The following is a 27,975-nucleotide window of genomic DNA, read 5'->3' on the forward strand; positions in this document are numbered from 1 at the left end:
ACATATTTGTTCCTGCAGTCACATTTCAATGTTTTTTTCTTCTCTTATAGGCAAACGTACAAATGTCTACCACAAGACTAAAGTGTGATATGTTATGTTTTTTACCATAAGCACTCATAAAATGAGCTCCATTGCAGACAGGTATGTTAATAGGCAGTAATTGTTTTGGGGAAACTGCCATTCAGTGCTTTCTTTAATAATCTTTTCTTATGGTTAATATATAGAGAATATTAATTTATGCAAAAATTAAGAAAAGTGAGGTTTTGGCTGTTTTTAACGATGTTATTTTGGTAGTTGTTAGTTGTGTTGTTTAGTTGTTATAAGAAATAGTGATTTTTATTGTTTGAGAGCAGTCTTAAAATGTATTACTTTGTTTTCAGCCATGAAACAGCATCTGTGCAATTTGAGTTAATTTTTTAATGTTTACCTGAATATTTTTTTTAGTACTTCAATATTTGATTAAGGAAAACAATTACATTCAAACAAGTAATGATGCTGCTGATGATAGTAAAGTGACCTGCTAACCTATTTCAACGGAAAAGTAATAGCTGAGACATGCTTTCTACTTGATTCCTTGACCTGGACTTTCTTAGCAGCTTAGGTGAACACCTGTCCTTAATATTCTCAGTGTTACCATTTTTGAGACTTCTGGAAGTGAAACTTGCATCAAATGTACAGAAAGCTAAAACCATTTAAAATAAATAACAATAAAAGCAAAGGGTAAGACTTCTAAAATGCTTATCTGTGTTCTCAGTTCTTTTAGTGAAGTTTTGTGACATTTCACTGAAACTTCAGCCTTTTGCATATACAGATTCTTTTTAAAAGCTTTGTGTTTATGTAATAGTGTACAAAATGATTACTTCCTAACATCACTGCTTATTGTAATGCACGATTACTTGATGATGGTTACTTATGTTAAGGAAAGGAGACATTAAGATAAAAAAAAAGGTGGACACACAGAGGTCAGTGTGGGCAGTAATAAATAGACTGAAAGGAGACAGAAGTTAGAGAAATAAAATGTGAAAATCCGTTATACAGCTGTTTTGGAAAACAGAAGAACAGTTTTGACTTTGTCCTTTAAAACAAAAGGGAATTAAACAAAGGTGTTGTATGAAGTATACTGAGGCATCTTGAAAGGAAAGCATGTTTTCATTTTGATATTTTAATACCTCTTTAGCAGTATATGGACAGTTGTCAACTGAGGAGAATATATGTGATGCTTGGTTAGGATTAATAATTACCATAACTGTTTAACATTCATATTAATTGTATATTTATAAGATTACATAGGTGGATGAAGCATAGCATATTCCTCAGCCCTCTTCTATTAATAATACTTTAGTATTTAAGAAAGATGTGCTCTTACTATAAATATTTCTAGTAATTGTAATAGAAGTTGCCAATAAGTACAAATAAATTATATTTATCCTCTCATGTTTTCAAAAGGGTAAGGTAATACAAATAGTCAAGAAGACAAAATACAGTTGAGTTGTATACAAATAAATGTTTGCATAGGGTTGTAAGTTCTCATTAGAAATAGTCTGGAAATCCTTTGAGTTGTGTCAGAAATGTAAGATTTTTTTCCTTCTGTTTAGTAAATGTCCTGCAAGAAAGACTTTTAGCAGACTTGGCTTCAGGTCATTGATGATGGTCTTTGTGAGATATCACAGTAAAACAGTACTTCAGTTTCTTGATGTAATGAAGATGATGAATAATTTTTTTTTGCTTTGTTGTGGTCAGACTCCACAAGAGAGAAATTTTACCCTCTAATATATATTTCTTTCTTTCAGAAATGATGGAAGCATTTTTGATGGGCTGGTGGAAGAAGATGACAAAGATAAAGCAAAAAGGTAAGTTTTCAAGTTATTTAAAGGTAAGAAATGTCCTATACTTGCACACTTGGGCTTACCAGGGAGTTGTCTAAATAATAAAAATGTGATTCTTTTATAAATAACGACATTATTTATTTAACAGCATTTCATTTGTTCTTATTCAGATATGGTGTGTATTTATAACTGTGGGTCATTTATTTGTATTTTTATCAAAGGATGCTTTATTCCAAAGGCTTAGCTGCGGCCCTCCATGAGAAAGAGGAAACCGTTCTTCAAAGATGGTGTCTGAGATTTAGAGTGGGTGTTTTTGTGACAGTTCACACAGCAGAGATTCTGAAGGGGCTGATTGCGTCAGGAACCTGGCAGTAGTATGCAGCTTATTATAAGAAGGTGCCATAGTTGTTACAAAACATTTTCTATTTTGTTTTTCAGAGTGTCTAGAAACAAATCTGAAAAGAAACGTCGAGATCAATTTAATGTGCTTATCAAAGAACTGGGTTCCATGCTTCCAGGTAATGCTCGGAAGATGGATAAATCCACTGTACTGCAGAAGAGCATTGACTTTTTACGGAAGCACAAAGGTAATTCTTTGTAATCATAATAAAGATATTTGTAAATCCTTAATTATTCACTTAGTACATAAAAATTAACAATTCTGCAGCTCCTCTAAGGAAATTTTCAAAAAATGTAGAGTTCCCAAGGAAAGATATTCTTATGATCTTAATTTAGGTAGCAGAGATAGAAAAATGTTTTTGCTAATATTTTGCAGAAGCCAGTAGTAATGTTTTTTTGTTCCATAGATGTCAAATAATTCTGTTTCATAAAGAGAAGTGTTTATTTTTGAAATAGCCTTCAGTTTTTTTGCTGTGGACAGATGGAGACCTTTAGAATATAGTTGCTTCATAAGATAAAAGTTGTCAAATTTTTGCTTCACAGGAAAGCTCTGCTGATCCATTTTAGTGGAAGTACTTGTGGGAAGTACTTATTTTGATACATAGATGGGACTGGTTTGAACAGTTGGTTTAATGCTTCCTCTCTTCATGTCGGGTATCCACACAAGTGACTGCTGTAACAAAGATGAGAAGGCAATAGGGCATTGTGGTCTCCAGCAAATGTTACTGGGTAGGTTGGTTGATGAGAGAGCGTGACATGCAGTGGGTGTGCAGAACAAGAGCATCAGTATTTTCTTTTTTCCTTTTAGCTGAGGTGAAAAACCCACTAGAAAAATCTAAATACTTGTTAGTTTTCAAGACATCCACTGATTTATAAGCCAATGAGTCTGTGTGTGTGTGTTTTGTTTTGTAAACCATCATGTGAAATGTCAAAACGATGAGTGTCTTTGAACATCCTTGCTGTGTTTTATTTCTCTGGTTGGTTGCATCAGCTCATGGTAAGATATACCCAGATACGTTGTACTGAAGTTCATTACAGATTGTTATTTCTGTCGCAAAAAAATTCTTCCACCAAGTATACACTTATTTATGGCTGTTAAATATTTCTGTATATAAAAAATCCCTGTTCCTGCTCCTACACTTGTTCTTAATATGGTATCTTGTGGTTCACACTGCCAAAAACAAGATAAAAATTCAAGAAAATGAGCTCTTTCTCTAGTTAACCTATTTCCTCGAGTAATTTCTGACCATGCATACTAACTAGAAAGCAATAGGTACAAAAGCAGCAGCTATATTAGGTTATAGAATAAAATAACTAAGGCTATTAAGTGGATGGATAGGTATGTATTTATCAACAGTATGCGTGTCAATTTAAGGTTTGTTAAGGTATGATAATATTTTTCCATGCCCTAGCATGTCTTCCATTAGCGATATGGTTCAAGTAGTACCAGATGTGCACTGAGTACTGCCATTAAAAGGTAAAGATAACAATTAACATGGAAAGGGAAGGGGAATAATTTGTGTAAGAATTCATAGGTTTGGGTTTTGGTGGTTTTTTTTCCAATTAAGTATTGATTGTACTGTTTTAATTCTCTGGGACATGTTTGTCTCCTAACAGAAGGAAAAGCAGTATGAAGGCTGCTTTTCTGTAGAAAGTAATTTCTGTAGGTTCTAAGGCCTTTGTGAAAATTGGTTCTGTTTCAAAAACACTTTATCTTGTATTGCTGATTCCTCTCATAAAATAGAGTGTAGAATGAGCACGTGTCAGCCAGCCACCAGCACCAGTCATAATTTTTTCCCCTCAAAGTGCTTTGCGAGATTACTTTTTACAATTATTTTTATTCTTTTAGGATAAAGAGGAAAAAAGCAGCTCTGGAGATGGGTGTCATTTAGGGCATGATGCTTCTGTCCTTCACCTGGTGGGACAGAGTGCAGGTTCCTGTGACTGCACGTACCATATTAAGGTCTCTCAAGCTCTGGCTGCCAGTGCTTACCAGCATTGCTCTCCACTAGTTTACGTGAAAATGTTTAGGACAAAGTGTTGGCAAAGGCCAGAAGCATGCTTTGCCTCCTGAGGTGCTTGGATCTGTTTGTTACAATAAAGCAGAGTGACCTGAGCAATAAATGAATTGTTCAGCAATGATTAGCTGCTTTATTGTTTAAAATCCTACTGTGTTCAGCCACTGGGTTTTGATTAACTGCATTGCTTCTGGTTCTTTCTGGACCATTTTCATGTTGGCCAGGCTTGGTACTCTGACAGCAGCTCCAGATGAACAATCTGAGCTGGTTAGTGGACTGTGTGGATTCTGTTTCATCTTGGGAAGAAACAGCAGAGTAAGCACACTGAAATTCTGTTAAGTGAGAGCTTCTCACTTGCTAATACTGCCTGTAATTATCCTTTGAATTTGTAAACAAATTCTTGAAAATTATGAAATACTGAAGAATTGCACTGCTTATAAGTACAACTAGTAGACTGATACTCATACAAGCCACAGATAAATGCTACAGATCTTGGCTGGCAATTTCTTTAGAGGATGCTCAGTGCTGATGTAGAGTTGCTTCAGATTTAGGATTTGAAGAGTGTTTAATGTGCAAGTTTGGTTATGCTTTTCTGTCTGGTATCTTAGCTCAGGAACCGTGACCTCAGTGCCATTTATCACTGAATGCAACCTTCTGCCAGATCTTTTATACATTTCTGTGAAGTTATGAAGTGAAAACAAGTTCTTTCCATGTTACTTTGGTTCTGTTTTCCAGTATCATACTTGTTCTAATTATAAGAAGTGTAAAAGAACAGCCTTACAGAATGGTTCGTTATAGGTATAAACTTAAGCTTTTATTTAGTATAAATCCTCTAGTGCAGAAGACAGACTTACTTTTTTTTTTTCTGAAGTGAGATGGTTATACTGACTGGAATGAGCCAATGAATGAGACTTCTCCAGTTCTAAACTAGAGATTATCTGTGTCCTGTGAACTGAATGCATTAAGTTATTTGAATTTTGCCTCTACTTTGGTGACAGAGCTTTTCATTTCTGTATCAGTGTTCAATATGTTTGTTCTGACTGAAAAGTTAGATTTGGGGTTATACTTAGGTTATCCTTATTCTCCTACCTACTCTTACTGCTTTGTGATACCATTTCAAAACAGACAGCAAAAGCCCGATCTGTCTTATTTGTTGACTTTTTTTTTCCCCTCTCCTTGCAGCTCTCCAGTTCTTGCCAGTTTCTTACATGACCTTTACTGTTCTTTCACTTAAGTCTAAGGTTCTTTCTTTTGTAAAGTTTTTCCCCCTTCAGTTGGGGAACCAAAATTCTGAACTGTTCCAGCCCTTTGCGGATTTAACTCAGTTCCAGGTTTTCTGTGCTTTGAGCCATCTGAGTTAACAAACTAGCTCAAATTCGTCCTTTAGAAATCAAAAACATGAAAAACATGGTTTGGTTCTTTCGATTCATCAAAATACTTGATTCACAATTACTTGTTCGACGTTCTTACAACCAGTGCTTCGGTAGTGCCCTTGTTACTCATCAAAACTGAAGTACTGTGCAGTCTTGCTGCTTGTTGTTTCAGTTATCAGTTGGTAAGCTTTCCAGAAGTTTGTATACTTTCCGAAAGCATCAGCTTTCAGAACCCAGGATCTGATTTTGCTTATTAGCCATTGTTTCTCTCACTTATGTATGGGAAGTTAATCTGTATATTTCTCTTAAGTTCTACAGGAATCTCTGTTCAAAATTTGTCTGTGTACAAATCTGTAATTCAGCTGTGGAGTCTGTCATACAACTCTTAACAGTCCGTGCTGAAAACCTACTCTTTTTTTAATGTAACCTTATTTCTTTACAGAAAAGAATGGGAAGAAGAGAAAGGACAGTGACAGTTTTTAGTGCAAAGGTTAGAATGACCAGGACCGGCCGAGGTACTTGAGGATTAGGTGTTTTAATGACCTAAACTGATCAGGAATTTTGGCTTTCTAAATCCTTGCAAACAACATTTTCAAAAAAAACCATTTTATTACAGTCTCAGAGAAAAGAGTATTTTTCCATTGTCAAAATCCATTACTTACTGTCATTAACTTCAGCATTACCTTGAAGTCTGGCAGGACAAACTGGTAGAAGGAAAGAGTAGAAAAATCTAATTATTACATAAAGAAGACATTTATTTTCTTTTTAAGGAACAACATCTATATGTAATGAATGAACAACAGAGGAGATTGGAGAACCTTCTGCTATTTCCTACTGTATATATGTAGTTTAGTGGGAAAATAGTGGCTTCTGGAAGTGTGAATTCTTATCTTGCCCCTGTGTGTTTGATTGTAGAAATTACTGCGCAGTCAGATGCCAGTGAGATTCGACAGGACTGGAAACCGACATTCCTTAGTAATGAAGAGTTCACACAGTTAATGTTAGAGGTATATTATTTCTGTCTTTCTGGAACTAGAGTATTTCCTTGCAGAGAGTCATTCCATGATGAAATTTTCAGTTTGATGATGTAACTTTTAATTTTTATATTTTGTTGTAATTACACGTTTTCATTAAGTAAGAGTCAAAATTCGTATGTAGGCAGTGTAATGCCAAACAGCGTTAACTGCGTTTTCAGTTACATAAAACATTATGACAGAGCAAGTCCACAAATTAACATATTTACTATCAACATAAGGAAGGTACTAGTTAAATAAAGAATTGTTTTGCATAAGTTAAAATCTTAATTCTAAAAAAGGCTCAACATGTTCATGTAACTTGTGAACAATAAAGTGTTTCATTTCTTTGCTTCTTCAAAAATGGTGTGTGAGCATTACTTTGCTAAAGAAGATTGCATGAATAGTTGGATTATTACTAGAAATAAGCTTCAATATAAGGTATAATTTCCTTGGAAATGAGCATAATTTATTTGTGTCTTGTTAGTGAAACAATTTATAATATTAGTTAAATGAAAAATATTAAACCAAATGAACAAGCACACTTAAATTTATTCCCTAGTTAAACCTTTTCATTGAGGCACAGATTTTAAAAGCAAAAAGTTCTGATTTTCTGCACTTAAAAAGCTTTCAAAAAATCCTCTGGTGAATTTGCATATTTTTTCCAACAAGTTAGTGAAGTAGTTGCTTCTGTTTTTCAAGGTTTTTTGTCGCTGTTTTTTGTGTTTTAGAAGTGCTCTTACAAAATGTGTGTCCACAACTAGTGACTGTAAAGCTAGAACAATAAGGTATAATACACTTTTTCAAACATGTGAGCTCTAAAATTTCCTAGTTAGAAATACAGTTCTGTCATGCTTTTATGTTTAGTAGTGGTCAACTAGAAGATGTATTATGTTCAGTGGAAATAAGTTTGAATTAAGTAGAAGATAAGGCAAGCAGAACTGTATCTCACAATTTTCAATACCAAAATTCATTGATTTCACCACCGCTCTAATTTGTTCTTCTCTTAGGTTTTCCAACTCTTCTTTCATTTATCTCTAGCTCATTTTTCTGAGTTTTCTGATGTTTAAAATGATGATAGAATTTAAAATAACAGGCAGGCAGAGTGGGAGATGGGGGAAACCAGGGCTAGCTGTACATGGACTTGCTTCTGAAACCACAGATTATTTAAGAACAGTATGGGAATTCTAATGCTTGTAGTGTTAAAGCAAGTCTAAGAAGTTTTAGTAGTGAAAGGCAGTCTTATTTTTATAATGAACTAAACTAAAATTGGTCTAAATTATTTTCCATGTTGAATATAGCTTAACGTTTTTGATATGCTGTTTCTTTTTATTTAACTGCCCATTATGTTTAATTTCAGGCTCTTGATGGTTTTTTTTTAGCAATTATGACAGATGGAAATATAATATATGTGTCTGAAAGTATAACTCCCTTACTTGAACATTTGCCAGTAAGTACAAATTGCTTTCAGTAACATACCGGTTTGTCTATGGATGGTGTTCTGCTATGAGTACTAAGTAATCGTTGGCCTTTTGGCATTATAGAACAGATGAATGCTTTGTTCTAATGCTTCTGCTTTTTCTTCAGCACAACTCCTTCCTACTTGTCTGTCTCCTTATTAAACGTTTCCTCTGGAAATACAGAATGTAATCGACACCGTGTTAGGCAGGATTATGAAGTGCCAGACTAGCATCAGTTTCTCTTCAACATAACTGGAGTAACACAGTTGACTGCAGGAGACCTGTTAGAGTTCACACCTATTGCAGCTTCTACATGAGTCAGAAGAGTATTGCTAATGAGCTATGTCCTTGGAATTTTTTTAAACTACTTTTTTACTCCCTTCTTGCCAAGGAACTCTTGTAAGAAATGCATTGCTGCTGATTCTGCTTTTTAAGCTACGTATATACTTTGGGTTTTATCACGTTCATTCTTTAATCTTGGTGGCACTGCACATTGGTAAATTTAACATTCTAGTTTTTAAAGCTACCTTTGAATAATATTGTTCTGAAATGAGGCAAAATAGTACTCAAAAATGCAAACAATTGATAAGTGAAACAGCAAGTTATTTTCTAGAAGAGAAGGATAATTTATTGTTAAAGTCTAGTTGTCTTACTGCGATAAGAGTATTTTATAAAACTTGGAGTGGCATATTTAAAAAATGATTCTGTAAAACACAAATTCTCCAAAAGTATGGATGATATCGGTCTGAGAGTTTTGAAAAATGTACAGGTAATTGCGATTGTTTTGTTGTTTTTTTTTTAAAGTAGAATTTACCAAGTTCTCAAAGGCACGCTTGTCCTTTGCTTTTAGGTGTGATTTATATACTCTAAACATACATTCTGTCATCTCTCTTTCCTGAATACTTTTTCAAATGCATTTATGCATATAATCAGTTGTTCAGTTGTATTGCATTAATCTCTATTGTTCCTGGTTTTGTGTATATAGTTGTGGAAATTATTACAAAATATATTAATAAAATCAAGTGCACTTGGATATAATTATTGGTAACATCATAACCTATATGATGTAGGGAGGGGCTGTCTTGTCAATGTACTGGATGTTACCGACAGGTTACAGTGCCCTACAGCATCCCCCTATCTTTTCTAATTAAAAAGCTCCTTTAGTTGGAATTGTTGCACCCCAGGGAGGTTAATACATGCTCCATTGTACTTTAACGTGTATGTGTATCTGCTGTGTTTTTCATTAAATGGTTCACAGTGTCATAATTAAGACACATCAAAATGAGATTTTTTTCCTAGCAAAATACTCATGTATATTCCAGCAGGTGGCTTTGTTGAGTAAGTAATGTTACTCTGAACTGTGGAATTGTTTTGCATTAAAATAGTAGGCTTTGTGACATTGTACATCTTGCATTAATTTAATGCTTTTAAATCTTTTTCTTGCAGTCTGATCTTGTGGATCAGAGTGTATTTAATTTTATCCCAGAGGGGGAACATTCAGAAATTTATAAAATACTGTCTTCTCATCTGCTGGAAAGTGATTCATTGACACCAGAATACTTAAAATGTAAGTAGTTATTGTGGGTTAACACAGCTTGACAGCTCAGCCCCACACAGCTGCTTGCTCACTCCCTACAGTGGGATGGGGAAAAAATCAGAAGGGTAAAAGTTAGAAAACTTGTGTATTGAGATAAATACAGGTAATAGATAAACCAAAAGCCGTGTGCACAAGCAAAGTGAAATAAAGAATTAATTCACTACTTCCTATCAGCAGCCACGTGCTTGACCTTCTCCAGGAAAGCAAGGCTTCATCATGTGTAAATGGTTACTTGCAAAAAACCCTCTTCTCCCTCTTCCTCCTCCTTTCCCCAGCTTTTACTGCTGGGCATGATGCCATATGGTATGGGATGTCCCTTAGGTCCAGCTGTGTCCCCTTTCAACTTCTTGTGTACCCCCAGCCTGCTTGCTGGCGGAGTGGTGTGAGAAGCAGAAAAGGCTTTTGCACTGTGTAAGCACTGTTCAGCAATAGCTAAAACATCTCTGTTATCAGTGCTGTTCTAGTCACAGACCCAAAACACAGCACTATATGAGCTGCTATGAAGAAAATTAACTCTATCCTAGACAGAACCAGTATGTAGTTGTGTTCAAAATAGTCTGCTTTGTATCACATCTGATCAGTTCTTTTCTTCCAGTGTTATTTAAGCAGAAACATATGGGTAAGCCCTGAAGAACGGAAGCACTCTTTTGTGCTGGTGGTTTCTCCACCACAGAGTAAAATTTTCACCATTGCATTGCATTTCACTCTGACTTTCCAATGTGTTAGAAACGGTTATATTGTTTATATAGCTTCTACTTAGACAGTTGCAGCAGGTGGCAAAAAGAAAAACATAGCAACCTGATGGGTTTTGGAAATGCATGCTTTAGTAAGCTTAAGTTTAGGGCAGCAGCTTCTTTTCAGTAGCTCTAATTTTCAGTGGTTTTCTATGTTGTTAGCATTCAGGCCTTTCATACACAAATTCTAATGAAGTTCTTTAAGTTAGTTAGTATCACACTGGTTAAAAGCAGAGGCTATAGCCATTCGTAATCAAACATTTACAGTATCTCAATAAAGTATACAGCTTAATTATTTCTGCTTTCCGTTTCATGTTGCCTGTGTGCTTCATCAAGCATGTAGCCTTTTCATTTGTTTATTCTTTCCTCAGCAAAAAATCAGCTAGAATTCTGTTGCCATATGCTGCGAGGAACAATAGATCCTAAGGAGCAACCTACATACGAATATGTAAAATTTATAGGAAATTTCAAGTGTTTGAATAATGGTAAGTAATTTCAGCAATGTTAGAGTGGAATGCTTAGACAGCTTCACAGCTAAACAGGCTTGGGGCCATTGTGTGAAACTTAATGATGAACTAAAATCAGTCTCCAAAGAAGAGCTTGAAGCAGAGTTCTATCATTTCGATATTGTTTTAATGAAAAAGAATTACAACTGCCTATCAGGTATTACGTGTCTGTGCGTTTGAATGCTAAATGTAGTAATTATGCTTAATGCTTTCAGTTAAAGAAAACTAGTATCTTATAAAGCTTTTTTTAAAAGCAATGTTAAGCAAACACTTTAAAATAAAGAGCCTAAATTTAGTTAAGCATAATCCATACTTAAGCAGTTGACTAAGTAACTTGAAGATCAGTGATACTGAGTACCTGCAGTTATCACTATGCAGTGAGGTGGGAAGTAAAGTGTAGGTTTCCCCCCCATTTCAATTCTGTGCTTTCACTGACAGAAGTTACCGCTCAGATGAGTGGATGGGCCATTACAGTTTTCCACTTGGGTTGTACGGTGTGGACAGTAGCAGATCTTCATAAAGATCACCCTAAAAATACTATCAAAACCAGTATCTTGTAAGTAAACCTATGGGATTTTTTTAATGTGATACCAGTATTTTTCTCACAAAATGGGGAGAGGTCAAGTTTTTAGGACAAAGTGCAGGTATGTAATGCTACAGGAAAGACAAGAAACAGTGCCAGTCTTAGAGGAGTTGGGAAACTGCAGACCTATCAGTTGCAATTCAGTATTTGTAAGTATTCCAGAACAAATAATTAAACTATATGTGAGCTTCAGGAAGCTAGCAAGGAATTGAATAGCAACCACGGTGGATTTTTCATGTGGAAATAGCATCAAATCAATTCAGTTTCCTATACCAAAGAATAATGCATACACATAAACACACAGCGTGTTACATGTACCATTTTTCTTAATGCATGTTAAATTATAAGCAAAGCACATTAGATAAATATTGGAACATTTGTTTTGTGGTATAACTGCTGGTTTTCTCCATGCTTATATTGTAATATATGTTAACCTCTTCTCCTCTGTCTTTCCTCAGTTCCCAACTCAGCGCACAATGGTTTTGAAGGAACTATTCAGCGATCGCACCGGCCTTCATATGAAGATAAAGTTTGCTTTGTAGCCACAGTTAGATTAGCTACACCTCAGTTTATCAAGGTATGTACAAATGAAATCACTTTTGTATCATTTTCCTATTCAGAGTACGTTTAAAAACTTAAGAGAGAATGCATGCAACATTTCAAATATTATTAATACACACATAAATAGGTTAATTGTTATGCAAAGCATCAAATGAAGTTGTGGTGAATGACATTTCTAAATTGCCATATGAAACAGTGATATGCAAGAAATAAATCTATGAAAGATAAGACTGAGATTCCACTTTCACTCGAGAAATTAATAGTTTTAATTGAAAATTAGGTGTGAATTTTATGTTGCTGATGGTCCTGCTGTAGTTTGTCACAGAAGCAAATCTGGTAGGGCTTAATGAAAGCTTATATTACTTGTCAGTAACTAAGAGCTGGGTTTGAGGTAATAGAACTCTTGTTTCAGCAGTGTTTGTTATTCAGTAACTTGGTTGTTTAAAGAGAACATTTTGCTTAACTGCTAATGTACAGTGAAGGTATCTTTTCAAGTTTAGAATTGGGTGTGTATGAAAATTGTAGTTTACCGAGTATAGTCTTGTTCCTCACCAAAATCACTCAAAATAAATACTCAAGATACAGTACAGGATTGTCTGATTGTGATTCAGATTGTGGTTCATATAAATGTATAGGTACAGGATAGTCTTCTGTCTTACATTTCTTCTTACAAGCTCGAGAAGTGGGCCGATGTGAACCTCATGAGGTTCAACAAGGCCAAGTCCTGCACCTGGGTTGGGGCAGCCACTGGTATCAATAAAGGCTGGGAATGAAGGGACTGAGAGCAGCCCGAGGAGAAGGACTTGGGGGTACTGGTGAATGAAAAACTCAATGTGAGCTGGCAATATGTGTTTGCAGCCCAGAAGGCCAACCACATCCTGGGCTGCATCAAAAGAAGCATGGCCAGCAGAGCCCCTCCACTCCTCTTTCATAAGACCTGACCTGGAGTTCTGCGTCCAGCTCTGGAATCCTCAGCACAGGAAAGAAATGAACCTGTTTGAGCAGGTCCAGAGCAGTGCCATGAAGATGATCAGAGGGATGGAGCAACTCTCCTATAAGGAAAGGCTGAGAGAGCTGGAGAAGAGAAGGCTCTGGAGAGAACTTATTGCGGCCTTCCAGTACTTAAAGGAGGCTTCTAAGAAAGATGGGGACAGACTTTTTAGTAGGGTCTGTAGTGATAGGGCAAGAAGGCGTAATGGTTTTAAACTAAAAGAGAGTAGATTTAAACTAGATATAAGGAAGAATTTTTTTATGATGAGGGATGGTGAAACACTGAAACAGGTTGACCAGGGGCCCCATCCCTGGACACATTCAAGGTCAGGTTGGTTGGGGCTCTGAGCAGCCTGATGTAGTTGAAGATGTCTCCGCTTCTGACAGGAGGGGTTGGACTAGATGACCTTTAAAGGTCCCTTCTAACCCAAACTATTCTATGATTCCTGCAATTTGGTTGTAAGGAAATACCATGAAATGTATATGGCACATGGTTAAGCTGCTGTCTGTCATGCAGAACTATTTGAACATTTAAATATTTGCCCTGTAAGTTGAATGCACTGCTGTCTTAAGCTGAAGATTTGTTGATGGTGGCCTCTGAAGGCATGGTCTATGTACTTTGCACTTTGAAAACATGGTAGGGAACCTGTGGAGAAATCATATAAACTTCAGTTCTGTCAGGCTGAATAGGAATTTGGATCTCCTTAGACTGCACACCAGGGAGTTTGTTTATTTTTCCTGAATCCATGGAAGCCTTTCATCTGACATTTTTCTTGCCATACAGGTCTAAATAATGTTCTTCCTGTTAGGCCTGCAGCTGTTAGAGATGTTAAATGTGTAATATTTGCTTCATTAAATACTTTAAGGGAAAAAGACCAACCTAGCAGTATTTGCAAATACTTTTATATTTTAAAGTCTGACAGTTTAGAATGTACTGTAGTAAAACTTCCGTGGAACAGGACATTTGGAGGCTGAGGAACGTCCATTTATGATCTTTCAGGTCTCTCATTCTCCTGAGGGCAAAAGCCTTACAGATTATAAATTGGCCAAAGTTTTGTTCCTCTTTACCTGAACTTCTGAGCTCTTAGTGCCTAAGGAAGCTTTCATGTTACAGAGGCTTTAAGATCCGCTTAAGGGTTTTGACTTCATCTGAGAAATCTCCTTGTGAAGAATACTAATGTTCGAGTGAAGACTTTTGATCCGACAATACGTGTTTATACTCTTGATGCCTTCTGTTATTGAGTCTATCAAGTGGAATATCTGCAAATTATTAATATAAATGTATTGAGTAATCAGATACTAACCTGCTGCCAGCTTCTCTCTAACAATGATGGTTTTACTGTCGGCACTTAAATTATTTTACTTTTGTTTTGACTCGTGCCAAAATAAATAGATTGAAAGAAACAACAAATCAAAAATATATCTAAAGAATACTCACTTGCTCTGTCATTTTCTTTTACTTTGCTATGAGTGGTGCTTTATTAAATGCTGTAGTCTTCGGAAAGTATAGATGAGCTTCAGGTTTTAGGGGTAGTTTCCCTTTTGAAGGTTTTCTTGCTAACTGGAAGTCATACCAAGAGTCAGAACTTTGTGCACGGAGTGATTTTTGTTCATTAACTCTATCATATAACTCACTTTCTAGTTGTCGACCTTAGATTTTATACCGATGAAGGTGAGGAAAAAACATTGCCTACATATGTTCACTTTTTGCTTTCACAGAGAGAAAACTTAGCAATATCTAGTTAAAGAACTGCAAAATATCCATTTAAACTCTTTGCATGATAACCTGAAAGAATGAAAAGGAAGGTGGTTCTTTTGTAGCAGCAGCAGTTAGTCTTCTATTGTGTTTTTCCACAGGACTATTTTAGTTAAAGATGTTTGCAGAGCAGCAGTCTGCTCGTCTGTCCACATCTGTTGTGGATATTGTGTCAGTGCAGAAATGGCTTCCTTGTTGTAGTCTTTAGGAAATTGTGGAATCTGATCACCAGCAGATTCTGCTGTGTCTCTGGCAATGGGAATACCATTGCAAGCTCTTGCAAGTGTGACAAGCATGCAGGTGTTCAAACAAGAATCATTTACTGATACCTAATTTTATTGTAATTCTTTGAGAGGTGTGTTTGTGTGTACACATGTATTCCATCATCCGTCTTCTTGTAAGGCAGTACTAGAGGAGTTTGCAAAAGAACCAGCTGGCTTGAGGTACTTAGCTCCATCACTGTCCCAGCATGAGGCACAGTACTTCGTGGGGCATCTTTTCCTCTCTGGAAGGGGACAAGAGAAATTGATTGATGTACACTGATTGCACATGTGTCTGCGCAAGTACATTTAAAATTATGTACAGAATACCTTGAGGATTTCTTGTCGTAATGGAAATACAGTAATTTCCTTACTTTTAATGAGTTTTGCACATAAGAAGAATGTGTTATTTGTAGTATGTGTCTGCCCTCAAGCCACAAAGTGATTTAGAGTATTCTGTATTCACGAAAAGAAAGAATCCTATTCCTAAACTCAAAATAACATTAACATCTTGCAAGTGTTAGTTTTTACCCGTTATAAGCATATCCTGTAATTGGTATCTGGTGGAAGTGTTTCATTTCTTCTTTTGCTTGTTACAAGTTAAAAGCATAACTGCAGGAGCTATTGATTTCTGCTTGTACTACTGTGTTTGTAGATACTGAGCTTGAGTTTAATCTCACACCAGGGTTGTTCCATTTAAATCAAATGAGTGTCAGGCTGGCACAACTGAGATTAGATTCTGCCTCAGTACTATGCGTCTAAACAAGCAAAAACAATGAAGCTGTCTAAAAATAACATTGTAACTTTTGTGAAGTTCTCTACTAACTTTAGGTAAGTCTGAATTTCGAAAGAGCTTATGAATTAGAATAGAGCAGTTTTGAGAGAGATTTTTATTTTTTTACTTTTTAGGAAATGTGCACTGTTGAAGAACCCAATGAAGAGTTCACATCTAGACATAGCTTAGAATGGAAGTTCCTATTCTTGGATCACAGGTGCAATTCCTTCTCTGTATAGCAGCAATAGTAGCTGAATCACAGTGGTGGCTATAATACTTAGAGTTCACTAATCAACCTTAACTACTCATAGCTTATGTTGGGTTTAAATTTTAATTCTTTTCAGCGCACATACTGTAAACAAGAAAATGTATATAATAAAATAATTTTGTTTGGGGTTTTTTGTGTGAAAATAAAATGACATTAATTTTTGTATTAATTAGGGCACCTCCAATAATAGGTTATCTTCCATTTGAAGTTTTGGGAACATCAGGCTATGATTATTATCATGTGGATGATCTAGATAATCTGGCAAAATGTCACGAACATTGTGAGTATGACTACGTTGCTAAAACGAGCAAGTTCGCTTTATAGATGTTTGGTTTGAAGTTTGTTAAATTGTACAACTGTTGTAGTGACATTTTGTGGTATATTTGTGTGAAGCATCTTTACTCCCATTCATTAGACATTATTGCACTGCTAATCTTTTTTCTGTTGATATAGAACTGCAAAAGAGATTTAATTTTATCTTATAATTTGGAGTTTTCATTGTGGTAAATTGGAGTGCACAGCACTATGACTATAGTTCTCCAGTTCTTCCAGTAAAATTTAAAAGGATGTGGGATGTTTAATGACTGCAAAAATTGCTTAAATATGTAACAGAATAAGCTTTCTGTTTAGCTATGTTTTTATTTATGAAGCTTTATTTAAATATTTTGCACATAAACTTTTCACAATACGTAAAAAACCCACCAAAAAATGGAAGTTTGAATTTTGCAGTTCTTTGAAAAATGCACTGTAAACTTCTTTTTTGTTAGAAAGTTAATTTTAAGCCTGTTTTTAATCATTATCATAATACTGTATTTAGATGTGGTTTTAGGCCATATGAAGCCGGGAAATAATGTTTATGATCTAATTGCAATATTTACAGACTGGAAAGACAGTAAACTTTATTCTTCACTTTTATAGTAATGCAGTATGGGAAAGGGAAGTCATGTTACTACAGATTCCTTACAAAGGGACAACAATGGATTTGGCTGCAAACACATTACTATATCACGTATCACCAGTGGAATTCCAGGCCAGAGTTTATTGTCTGTACGCACACTGTTGTAAGGTGAGTTATTTTTTAAAAATCTATTTTAGAGAAATTCTAATGGCATGGGAGCTGTGTTGCTGTTATTTTTAGAGACAGAGAAATCATAACAGTTTAAAGAATCATTGGAGAGCTTCCAGAGATACTTTGTAAGCAAGGTAGCTCTAAGAGTTTATTTTTTAGTTGTGTTTTTAAATCAACCCAAAATATAGTAGTTATGTTTGGTTTGTTTTTCTAGTTATGCAGAAGTTAGGGCAGAAAGACGACGAGAACTTGGTATTGAGGAGTCTCTTCCAGAGATATCAGCAGATAAAGTGAGTGTCTTATATAATTTTATTTTAGCTCTTCTTTCTTTCATAATAAAAATTATATGTAAGCAAATACACAGCAGCAAGTGTCCTGTTACAGATAAAGTAATTGCTTTGATCTCTAAATAATATGGCTATTTCAAATGATCAGAGAAGTCTAGGAAGGGTATTTAACTGCATTTTGCCCTGAACACTTGCCCTCCTCTTTTCAGAAGTTCATGTGCGTGTAGTTATAACTTGGCAGCATCTGTAAGTCCTTATTAAGATCTGATTCCTGCAGAGTTTGATTCATAAATAAATGTTCTTCCTTACTGGAAGCACTCCTAATCTGAAAAAACAAGGTCAACACACAAAGATGGCTTAAAGGAATTCACAAGAGGAAAGCAGGAGCTGTTCCATTGTGTGACTTTGTCCCACTTCTTAGAAATATATGAAATTCATTTTGTATTAATGTCCTTGGAAGCTCAGTGAGTCTTAGAGAAGCCAGCTTGTGCAGATGCTCTGGTGTGTTTTCCTCTGGCAGTTCAGATATATTTTCCCTTGGCAGTTCAGCAAATTTAATCTGACACTGCTCCGGCTATTGGAATTAAATCATCCTTTCTCAAAAGAATAAGCAGTTACTTATTACGCTGATGTTCAGAGTGAACTGAGTTACTAAAGGAGGTCAGCTCAGCAGTCAGTTTGTAGCCTGTGTCTGCATGCATTTTCATTTCTAGGCTTATATGGCTTTGGTTTGGTTCCTTTTCCAAGGACAAAAGCCGCAAATGGAAACTGAGCTTACAGATATCAAACAGGCCACTACTTCTGCCCAGTCATCTGTGTAAGGGTGTTGATTAGACACAGCATGGTCTTAGAGATTCACTAAGAGAAATGTACATTGCGTGCTTAATCAGATGAAGTAATCGTAGTCTGTGTGTGTCTCTTCAGAGTCAGGACTCTGGGTCTGACAATCACATAAACACAGTGAGTCTCAAAGAAGCACTGGAAAGGTTTGATACCAGCCCCACACCTTCTGCTTCCTCCAGGAGTTCAAGAAAATCTTCACATACTGCAGTATCAGATCATTCATGTAAGCATCAACTGATGAAAATATTATTGCCTTCCTAGTGAAAGCTCTCTCTACTTTATTTACTTTAATTAAATGCATAACTAGCAGTCATAATTTTATGAAAAGCATGCAAATGAAAATGTCCTTTTCATGGTTCAGAGATCTGCTTACCACTCAGATTTTCAGAGGTTGTATAATGACTTCTTCTAAAAGTACAATAGCAGCCCCTAGAACACCCTATTTCAGTCCTGATGGCATTATTGTTGGATAGTCAGGGTGAAAAAAGACTCAAAGCCTGAAGGGTTTTTTTAATTTATGAAAAGCTTCCTGTGATTTGATTACTGCATTGCAGAACTGAGATTACTATTAACGTGTCTGGTTTTGTTGCAATTCTGAAAATTGTCAGCAACACCAACTAAAATGACGGTGGACACTAGCACTCCTCCAAGGCAAAGCTTATCTGGTCATGAAAAGACTGCACAAAGAAGATCATCTGTGAGTAGTCAGGTAACTCTCCAGAGAAAAATTTTGTACTTAATCAGTGTAATGCACCTTTAGGAAGGTATTATTAAATCCATATAAGCTTTTGTTTTATAAATTCTGAAAACACATAATTTAAATTTCACTTAAAACAGTTTCACTTGTGATATGTGACTATCAGAATTGTATCATTACTATGCAACTTCAGTATACTACATTTTAAGGGAATACAATGATTAAGCATATAAGTACTCATTTTTTGGCATTAGGCTTTGCAAGATTATGTATGAATCTGCTTTCACTCATGCATTACTTCTTTTTATGATTCTGCATGTGTGTCCCTGTAGAGAATTCATATAAATTTATGACTCTGTTAGTGAACACTTTCATATAGTTTCTCAAATCTTGGTAACATGAGAAAATGTCATGCTTCATGTACTCAGTGCTCATGTTCCATTTGAACTAATACATTCACTTCAAAAACAGAATGCTTATTAAAATATATATTTTAAAAAATTATTAGTTTAAGAATAAATCAGAGGTGTCAACTTCCAAACCTGTTGAAAAAAATTTTCCCTTACTACAGATAAAACTTTTAAAACGGTTGTAATTGTAATTTCTGTTTTTCCTGTTTTATACCTACTGCTTTTATATATTTTCAGCAGTGGAAAAATTATATATTTTGAATATAAACAATTACTCTTGAGTTCTTAATTCTCCAATATTTAAGGTTAGATATTTCAGGAAACATCTACTTGTTTTTATCATGTGTTCATATGATGCTATTCTGGAATTGACACTTCATGTAAAGAAATATTTCATGTCGACTGTGAAGTTCATTCTCTTCCAGTTATGGAACAATAACCATTTTTTAAATCCTAGTCTTTAAGCTCCCAGTCTCTTGGACAACCGGTAACACAGCCAGCGATGTCTCAGCCTGCAACTTTACAGCTCCAGTCTGGCATGTCCCAGGTATGGCTTAAGTTAGTTGATTGTTTATTATTTTTCAAACAGTCTTGTTCTGAATATAAGGTTAGTTTCTCTTCCAGAAATTGAGTACTTTTGTGCCAAAGTCACCTTTAACATTATTCTCTTGAAATCAGCAAGTTCCCCAATTTGGCACTTATCCTTTGGTATTTTTGTTTTGTTTTGTTTTTTCTCCTTACTTGTATGGATATAGTTCTCAGCTTTGACCATTAGAAACATAGGTATAAACACAATTTAGGATAAACTGTTTTAGGACATTAATTTAAAAATCCATCAACTGTGCTGGTAACTTCCTACACATATGCTTGTAACACAAGGCAACTTGGCCTATGAAACACTTTTGTGAAATAAGAACAATGATATTGGGTCCAACCAAAGATCTGTGTCCTGTTGATAAGATATAAGTATCAAAAGGTGACATTGACTTGTGGCCCATAGCAGATGTCTTGGGAAGAATAGAAGTGGCAAACATAGTTCCTCTGAGGGCTCAGCCTTCACCAATTCTAATGAATTGATTAAATATGACATGAATTAAATGTGAGTTCTGTGACCTTTTTTTGTATGAATGAATTTGTCCTCAGATTATGGTTTTTAGCAGTTTAAGGAGGAGTGATTAATTTCTTTGCTGCTAGCTGCCTATAAATAAAGTGTCATAATTTTGCCTCAGCTTTTAATTTCTCCATTGCACTATAGCCTGTGTTTCAGTTTTCAGCTCAATTAGGAGCTATGCAACATCTAAAGGACCAGCTAGAGCAAAGAACACGCATGATCGAGGCAAATATTCATCGGCAGCAGGAAGAGTTGCGTAAGATTCAAGAGCAGCTTCAAATTGTCCACGGCCAAGGACTCCAGGTGAGTTGGTGTAACTCTTACGCGTTTGATCTGTAGAGAACTTAGGCATCTAAAATGAGACTTGGGCACTGAATTCCACAAGATGATCCTCCCTGCCCTTTATCAGCTGCCATCTGGACCTGATGTATTTAAAATCTGTAGCATCTGAAGCTACTGTTCCTGAGGTACCTGCCTTTTCACTTCTGAATGTATCTGGAAGTGCCCAAATGTCTCTTTTCAGAGTTGAGCAGCTCAAGCCTAGCTTGTGCCTGAATCTAAATATAAAAGGATGCAGTGATTGTTACTTCATGCTAAGTTTTGCAGACACTAGTATATTAATCCAAAGTGTGCAAGATAAGCATTCATTTCCTCTTTTGTCTTGAGGGTGTCAAATTCATACCTTTTGTTTCTTAAGCTGCCCTTACTGTCAGGCTGTTGTTCTCCTGCACACCCTCCTGGTGAAGTGGTTCTACTTTGCATAGTGTATTTGAGCCAGAAAGACAAGGAGTCTAAAGGATGCATTACTCAGTCTAGCAGCTGACTACCTCATTTCTGTGTTTTAACCACTATTTTTTTTTCTCATTTTGTCATTCTCTTTTCAGCAGCTATCTTTGGAAGAAAAGAATGACCCTATTGGGTTTTTCTAGTTAAAAAAAAACCAAACTAAACTAAACCTAAAAAAGGCCAAACTGAAGTACACCTCTAAGGAAATAATCTAAATATTTTCAGTGTGCATTGTGAATAAAGAGTAGAAAAAAATACTTCCTGGAAGTATTGAGTATATTGCTTAAATTCTGTTGAAGACTAAGAGTTTGTGGCATGTGCCTTTTTCAGTGTTTTATCATGTCTAGCACAAGCCTGCCAACAGTAGACTGCCTAATAGATGCCTCAAAATGACACAGCTTCACAGCTGTCTTCCTATGCGCTGTAAAGTGACTGTGGAAAATAGAGAAAATATTTAAGGGCTGCACATTCTACCTTATTACCCTCTCTTCTTATAGTCTGAAGCCTAACTTTTTGTAAAGACTCAGATATTTTTGTGCTGAATTCAGTTTATGACAGCAATATTGGAAAGTTCAGTAAAACCATTATGATTTCTTGATTGCCAAGGAGGATTATGTTCTTCGTGCTATGCCTGGACCGATTATTTCTGAGATTTTCTTCATTTGAATTAGTTTAACTGCTGGAGATCCTACAAAGAGAAATGTGATCTCAAATGTGTTTTCTCTTTACACATTTGTAGACTGCATTACAAGTTAATCTGTTAATAGTACTTTTTCTCTAAGAACAAATACTAAATGTTAATGTTTAGGGCTCTAGGAATCAAGAATCTGATTCTTACCTTACCAGTTACAGTAGAATCTCTGAATATTGACCCCGTATAGGTGGTTTCAACACTTCTAGTAAGTTTCAGCTGTTTCAAAACTTCTGATAACTAAGATGGAACTTTATCTTACATTGATTTAAAGTAGTTAAGTTCAGTTTCTCCAAAACATCTTGAACAATGAACAGATTTTTCTGAAAAGCTAACTTGTGAATTTTTTATTTTTTTTTTGTAAGATGTTCCTGCAGCAGTCAACTTCTGGGCTCAACTTTGGTTCTGTGCAGCTTGCTTCTGGAAATTCTTCAAATGTTCAGCAGCTTACGCCAATAAACATGCAAGGTCAAGTTGTTCAGACTAACCAGGCTCAAAGTGGGATGAACGCAGGCCATATAAGTACTCCACACATGATACAGCAACAGCCTTTGCAGAGTACTGCAGCTCAGGTAAAATTCTCATTATTGATTTTGCTGGACAGAATATATGCTCAGAACCATAGCTGAAACACAACAACAGCTTCCTTGACATCCCTCTGTCCTTTGAGTTGTATTAATTTCTTCATGTTCCAAGTTTTACAATTGAAATGCATTTATTGCTATTATCATTTATTGTTTTTATCATTTATTATCATTCTTGATAATGCAATTCCAGGTCTTGTTTTTTATTTTAAGACTTAAAACTCATGTAACTAATGAATAACAAGTAGCATCTTTGAAAGACCAGCTTCAAGAAAACTTTTACCTTGCCTTTTTTTGAATGTCTATGAATTTTCTGTTGAGAACACATGAGGTTTGTACTATGTGAGCTTGAAACCCTGTGTCCAAACAGCAAATAGCTAGAAAAGCATAGGAACAGGGCAAGCATATCTTGGTGCTTTTGCACTTGACTTTTCTACTCTTCAGTAACTTCAGTCGGAAGCCATAGGTGCATGACATCTGTAATGTAATAGTCTTTTTCTTCTGTGAGTTTATTCAGTTATATTCAATTCCATATAAACTTTTGAAATTCACAGTATCTCGTAGTCAGTTCTGTAGCTTCACTTTCTTTGAAATATGATTGATTGTTTTTTAAACTTGCCACCCAGCTCAGGGGTGGGAAACACATTGAACAGCTGCTCACTTTTCATCTTCTCAGTCACATGTGACTTCAAAGTTCTCTGTCACATGTCTACATAGAAGCCTGTTCTTCAAACTGACCACTTCTAATGGGTTTGACAGTTTTGTGTATGGAGGGTCCTTATACCTCCGATCTCTGTGGTCACCCTCCTCTGTATCTTTATCCATACTTTTTTTGAGATTTGTGAAGAGGCAGACTAGTGGTGGACAATGTTACCATCTCAGCAGTAAGCTAGTTTCAAACTTTCAAGTAAGAAGTTGATTGACGTGATGTGCACATTTTAGGCTAAGTTGAGCACAGAGATGCTAAAGAAGTGGAAAATAGGCTCTTGAACAAACAATATGGAAGTAGCTGAAAGAAAATCAGGAAAAAAGTATCCTAAACCGAAGAAGAGGTTAATCTAAGAGATTTTCAGATGTCCTAGGGCGAGTCATACCTCCAGATCCTCAGTCAGTAGCTATACCTGTGTAATTGAAATTAAGAATTAGTCTGTTAAAGAAAAACATTGGCAGCTGTGAAGTATGGGCAATGACAATGAGGAGGACAGCTGTAGTACCTGGCTATTTTCAAATTGCTGTCTCATAAAATATTTTTTCTTTTTCAGCATAATCAACCAAATGTACTCAGTGGACATAATCAACAGTCTTCTCTTGCCAGTCAGTCACAGAACACCGTCTCAGCACCTTTGTATAACACTATGGTGATTTCGCAGCCAACAACAGGAAACATGGTCCAGGTTCCTTCTAGCTTACCACAGAACAACAACCAGAATGCTGCTGCAGTAACCACTTTTACACAGGACAGGCAAATCAGGTGAATCTTCAGGACTAATGAAGCAAGATGACTTGCTATAATGATATGCTTACATAGCTACATCATACACCAAAGAAACTGAAATAGCATTAAAAAAAATCACATGATTTATTATTTTAACTATATATGGATACAACTGTTCAACTAAACTTAGCCCAAAACAACATGTTCGCAGGCTTGTCAAAACCCGTGTTGTTATAGCAAAGTACAAACCTGATGAATCCGCATTTCTCAAGTGCATTTGATGCTTGGTTGATTTTGGTTTGTTTGGTTTTTTTCTAAAAGGACTCCAAATATCTTTTTCTGTTAACAGATTTTCTCAAGGTCAGCAGCTTGTAACAAAACTTGTGACGGCCCCAGTAGCATGTGGAGCAGTGATGGTACCAAGTACCATGTTAATGGGACAGGTGGTGACAGCTTATCCCACTTTTGCTGCCCAACAGCAGCAGCCACAGCAGCAGCAGCAAAGTCAGCAAGAACATCAGCAGCAGCAGCTCGCCACAGTTCAGCAACCAGCTCAGCAGCAGCTGACCCAGCATCCCCAGCAGTTCCTACAGGTAATTTGGCATTCTCTAAAAATCTTTCAAAGTCCTGAGACTTCCAGCATTGCTAGTTTATCCTAGGGGTGCTTCATCTGAAAACAGAGCTCTTAAAATAGTGACCAGTGAACAAGCCTGATGCATAAGATATTTGTTCTGTAGCCATTCTCTAAAATCTTCCTACTCAAAGGGGAAGTAGTCTTTCCTGCAGTTTCACTCCATGCTTTGTCCTGTTTTATATCTTCTTCCCTTTGAATAGCTGCTCTTGAATGAGCATGGGATGAAGAAACAGATGTTTCCCTTTAAAATAGCCTGCATTTTCTTTGCAGCCACATATTAATGCAAGAAGGTATGGTTTGGAAAGCAGTTTGCAGGCCAAAGCAAAGCATGTCCCTGTAGCATAAGACATGAACATCTGTCTAGCCTACAGGGGAGGCTGAGCAGTGAGTAACCTTTTAAGCAGAGAACAGAGAAGAACCTTGTTTAGGTGAAGAAAAGAGAGAGATTGGATCAAAAGACAAGGAAGGCAAAGCCCAAGAAATTCAGAGACAGTCAGGAAGTGCCTACAAAAGGAGAAGAAAAAATGGATAAGGTAGAAAGAATTGCTAGGAAAATCTGTTGCTATTTGTTGATTGCAATTAATCTCTGGCACAGAGCTCACCCAGCAGGTGATGCTGGTGACAGAGATGTAGTAGTAGCTAGAACACTAGAGAGGAGGTGCCTCCAAAAAGGCATGGGTTAAAAAAAAAAAATCTTAATTTGCCCTCTGATGTTGCCTTCTCAGAAAGATAAAGTAACTGTCATGATATGCACATTCTCAACATTCTTTAACTACTCTAGGAATTATTTTTTTTCCTTTTCTCCTTTTTTTTTTTTTTACTCTTTAGTGTATACATAATTAAAAATGCTTATTTTCCAAGTATTTTTTCTTTCTTACTATGTGTGGTCTCCCAGTTGCATTAGACTTCTGGGCATAAGTGGAATATATACAAATGTAGTAAGCAATTGGAGACTTCACCTACATTTATGTGCACAATGAACAGTTACAGTTATGTTTAGGGCTGAGTAAAATTCTCTTTCAGTAGATCATTGACAGAAAATATTGACTTGTTGAACAAATCTTTCATGGAAACATACCAGTTTCAGTCCTGCATCAGGCAAAGGCTTTTCAGCTGCAAGCTGACTCTCAAAAAGAGAGCAGAAGAATACCCAGTGATTTGAATTTCAGCACTCATTTTTGTAGTGGGAGGCTCTTGAACTGAGTCAGACCAGAGCACAGATTTGAATGTGTTCTCTGACAACTCAGACAAATACTGTAACAACAGTGATGTTTAGCAGGTCAGTAGTGTCTGCAGCTGTGTTTCTAAATAAAAAAGTTGTACAATTTTGACTTTAATTCTGGTGAAATACAGAAGATCTGTGAAAGATTAAGATCTCCAAAGGTCTGTTCCTGTCATAGAATTTCTTTCTAGGCTAAAGTTTAGTATTAATTAATACGAACTATTAAGAGTGCTAGAATTTGAAGTGAACCAAATGCTCTTTAAAAATTGAGAAAAGGAACAGTGCTTCTCCTGCCTCTACTCACTGGGGCTCCTTACTGTCTGATCCTGTGGGATGTACTTTACTTTCTGCTGCAGAACATATTTCTGGATTGAGATGTTTGAGTGCATTAGTACCCATCCTTTGTTGCTTTCCTGCAATTACCATCATCTTTTGATTCTAAGAAAATTAATTAATTAGTACTTAAACTAAGTACTATTTCCAGTAGTAATTAATTGCCTTCAAAGGCATTGGTTTGGGCCTGGAAATGTGGCAGTTTCTTTGTTCATTTCGGCTGGGGGGATACACGGGGTCTCTGCCAAGTCGTGTGCTGGTTTTACATTTGACTGCAATGAGAGCCACCTGCACTTGTTTAAACAGATTCCTTGAGCCCTGTTATGCTCTTGTGGTTTGAAATGGAGACAAACTGCCATGTGTTTCTACCTGTTGTCATGGGAAATTGCAAAGACCAGTTACAGCAGCTTTATTAATTGGTCAGATGCTCTAATTAGCTTTATTAGTGGGAACTAATGTTTGCATTATTTGCTCAGCTTAAATGACCAAATCAGAAGCTTATTTTGATTGAACCCTTGTGAGAAGTTAAAAAGCAGCTAGGCCTGTGTTTCTCAGTGCAGCAGGAAAAATAATCTGTTTCTGTTTGCATGTTTTAGACCTCCAGGTTACTTCACGGAAATCAGTCAGCTCAGCTTATCCTCTCTGCTGCTTTCCCACTACAGCAAGGCACTTTTACTCAGTCCCACCACCAGCAGCATCAGTCGCAGCAGCAGCAGCAACAGCTTTCTCGACACAGAACTGACAAAATGACTGATCCATCCAAAGTCCAGCCACAATAGTGTGGGGCTCAGCCTCTTTTGTTGAAGCTAACTACTGGGAGAAGGCTGCTCCACAAACAGTTGCACTGAGGCTGCAGAGGTAGCAGTACCAAGGCTTTCTAACACCGCAGTGTTGAGATCTAACTTCTGGAATCTGTTAAGAAAAGCCACATGAGGGTGATGGGGACATGGCCAACTTTGATAGTTGCCCAAGGTTCTGTGTTCGAAAGGATTTGCTGCCATGTGTTAATTTGTCCAGGTGAAATCTCAAAATGTGACTGAAATGAGAGGGATGCTGAAAATATTGGTATTTTTATCAATCCTGTACATTTTTAAAGTATTAAAATGGACATGGAGCAATTGTTTGAATTAGCAGGAAAAAAAAAAAGCCAGGAATATAGTCCAAAAACCATCTAATTTTTTTCAGATGATTATGGGACAGTAAATATTTTGAAAATGTTGTGTGAAATCCAGTTCTCTGTTGTACAGATGCTGTAAAATATTGTGTATATGTCTGCATAAAAGGAGAAAGAGCGAAATATTTTATATGATGCATGAAAATGTAATCTGTTATTTGTAGGTTTGAATATGTTTCCCTGAATTCTCACGCCATACTCAGACTAATGTTTTCCTCTGTTCTACCCTTTTGTTTACAACATGATGCATCATTATTTTCACCCTTAATGTGGGCACAAGTCTCTTGTTTGTGCTTTGTCTGTGATGTCAGAGTTTGTTCGGTGAGGTATCGTGTGTTGGGTAGTTGACTTCTCGAGGTTAAATTATTGATGAAGCTGTTTGAACTGGTGATCGTGCATCAGGGTTCAGGACATTCAGATTCGTGAATATCATCCATCATTTCATAATTACTTCATCATTTTATTTGAAAAATAGGAATTTGCACTGCTTTCTTGCGAATGGTTTGGAATTTTATTCCCCAAAGCTATCTTTTGATATAGTTAATAGTCAGAAATATTTATGTAAAAGGTTTAAAAAAAG

At 36.2% G+C, this 27,975-nt stretch overlaps 1 protein-coding gene across 2 annotated transcripts; it reads left to right on the top strand.

Moving 5' to 3' along the window:
• The first annotated feature begins 94 nt into the window (after positions 1 to 94).
• On the top strand, positions 95 to 27,971 carry CLOCK (clock circadian regulator). 2 transcript variants are annotated; one of them, XM_010179037.1, is made up of 20 exons: positions 95 to 141; positions 1,791 to 1,850; positions 2,265 to 2,413; positions 6,532 to 6,623; positions 7,990 to 8,079; positions 9,536 to 9,656; positions 10,792 to 10,905; positions 11,968 to 12,086; positions 15,986 to 16,068; positions 16,293 to 16,399; positions 17,038 to 17,185; positions 17,403 to 17,478; positions 18,400 to 18,541; positions 18,927 to 19,027; positions 19,883 to 19,972; positions 20,681 to 20,839; positions 22,379 to 22,585; positions 23,860 to 24,068; positions 24,382 to 24,625; positions 26,818 to 27,971. In XM_010179037.1, the coding sequence occupies exons 1-20, from the start codon at positions 95 to 97 to the stop codon at positions 26,998 to 27,000; spliced, it is 2,541 nt and encodes an 846-aa protein (XP_010177339.1). In that variant the 3' UTR covers positions 27,001 to 27,971. The 2 variants fall into 2 exon arrangements, with proteins under 2 accessions (XP_010177339.1, XP_010177341.1); XM_010179039.1 differs by having other exon boundaries at positions 20,693 to 20,839.
• The last annotated feature ends 4 nt before the right edge of the window (positions 27,972 to 27,975 follow it).

This window comes from Mesitornis unicolor, unplaced genomic scaffold, assembly GCF_000695765.1.
Source record: "Mesitornis unicolor isolate BGI_N332 unplaced genomic scaffold, ASM69576v1 scaffold9392, whole genome shotgun sequence".
Classification (NCBI taxonomy): domain Eukaryota; kingdom Metazoa; phylum Chordata; class Aves; order Mesitornithiformes; family Mesitornithidae; genus Mesitornis; species Mesitornis unicolor.

Coding starts and splice junctions, on each gene's coding strand:
- CLOCK (XM_010179037.1), top strand. CDS start 95: ATGTTTTTTACCATAAGCACTCATAAAATGAGCTCCATTGCAGACAG. Junction 142..1,790: donor ATGAGCTCCATTGCAGACAG/GTATGTTAATAG, acceptor TCTTTCTTTCAG/AAATGATGGAAGCATTTTTG. Junction 9,657..10,791: donor GACACCAGAATACTTAAAAT/GTAAGTAGTTAT, acceptor TTCTTTCCTCAG/CAAAAAATCAGCTAGAATTC.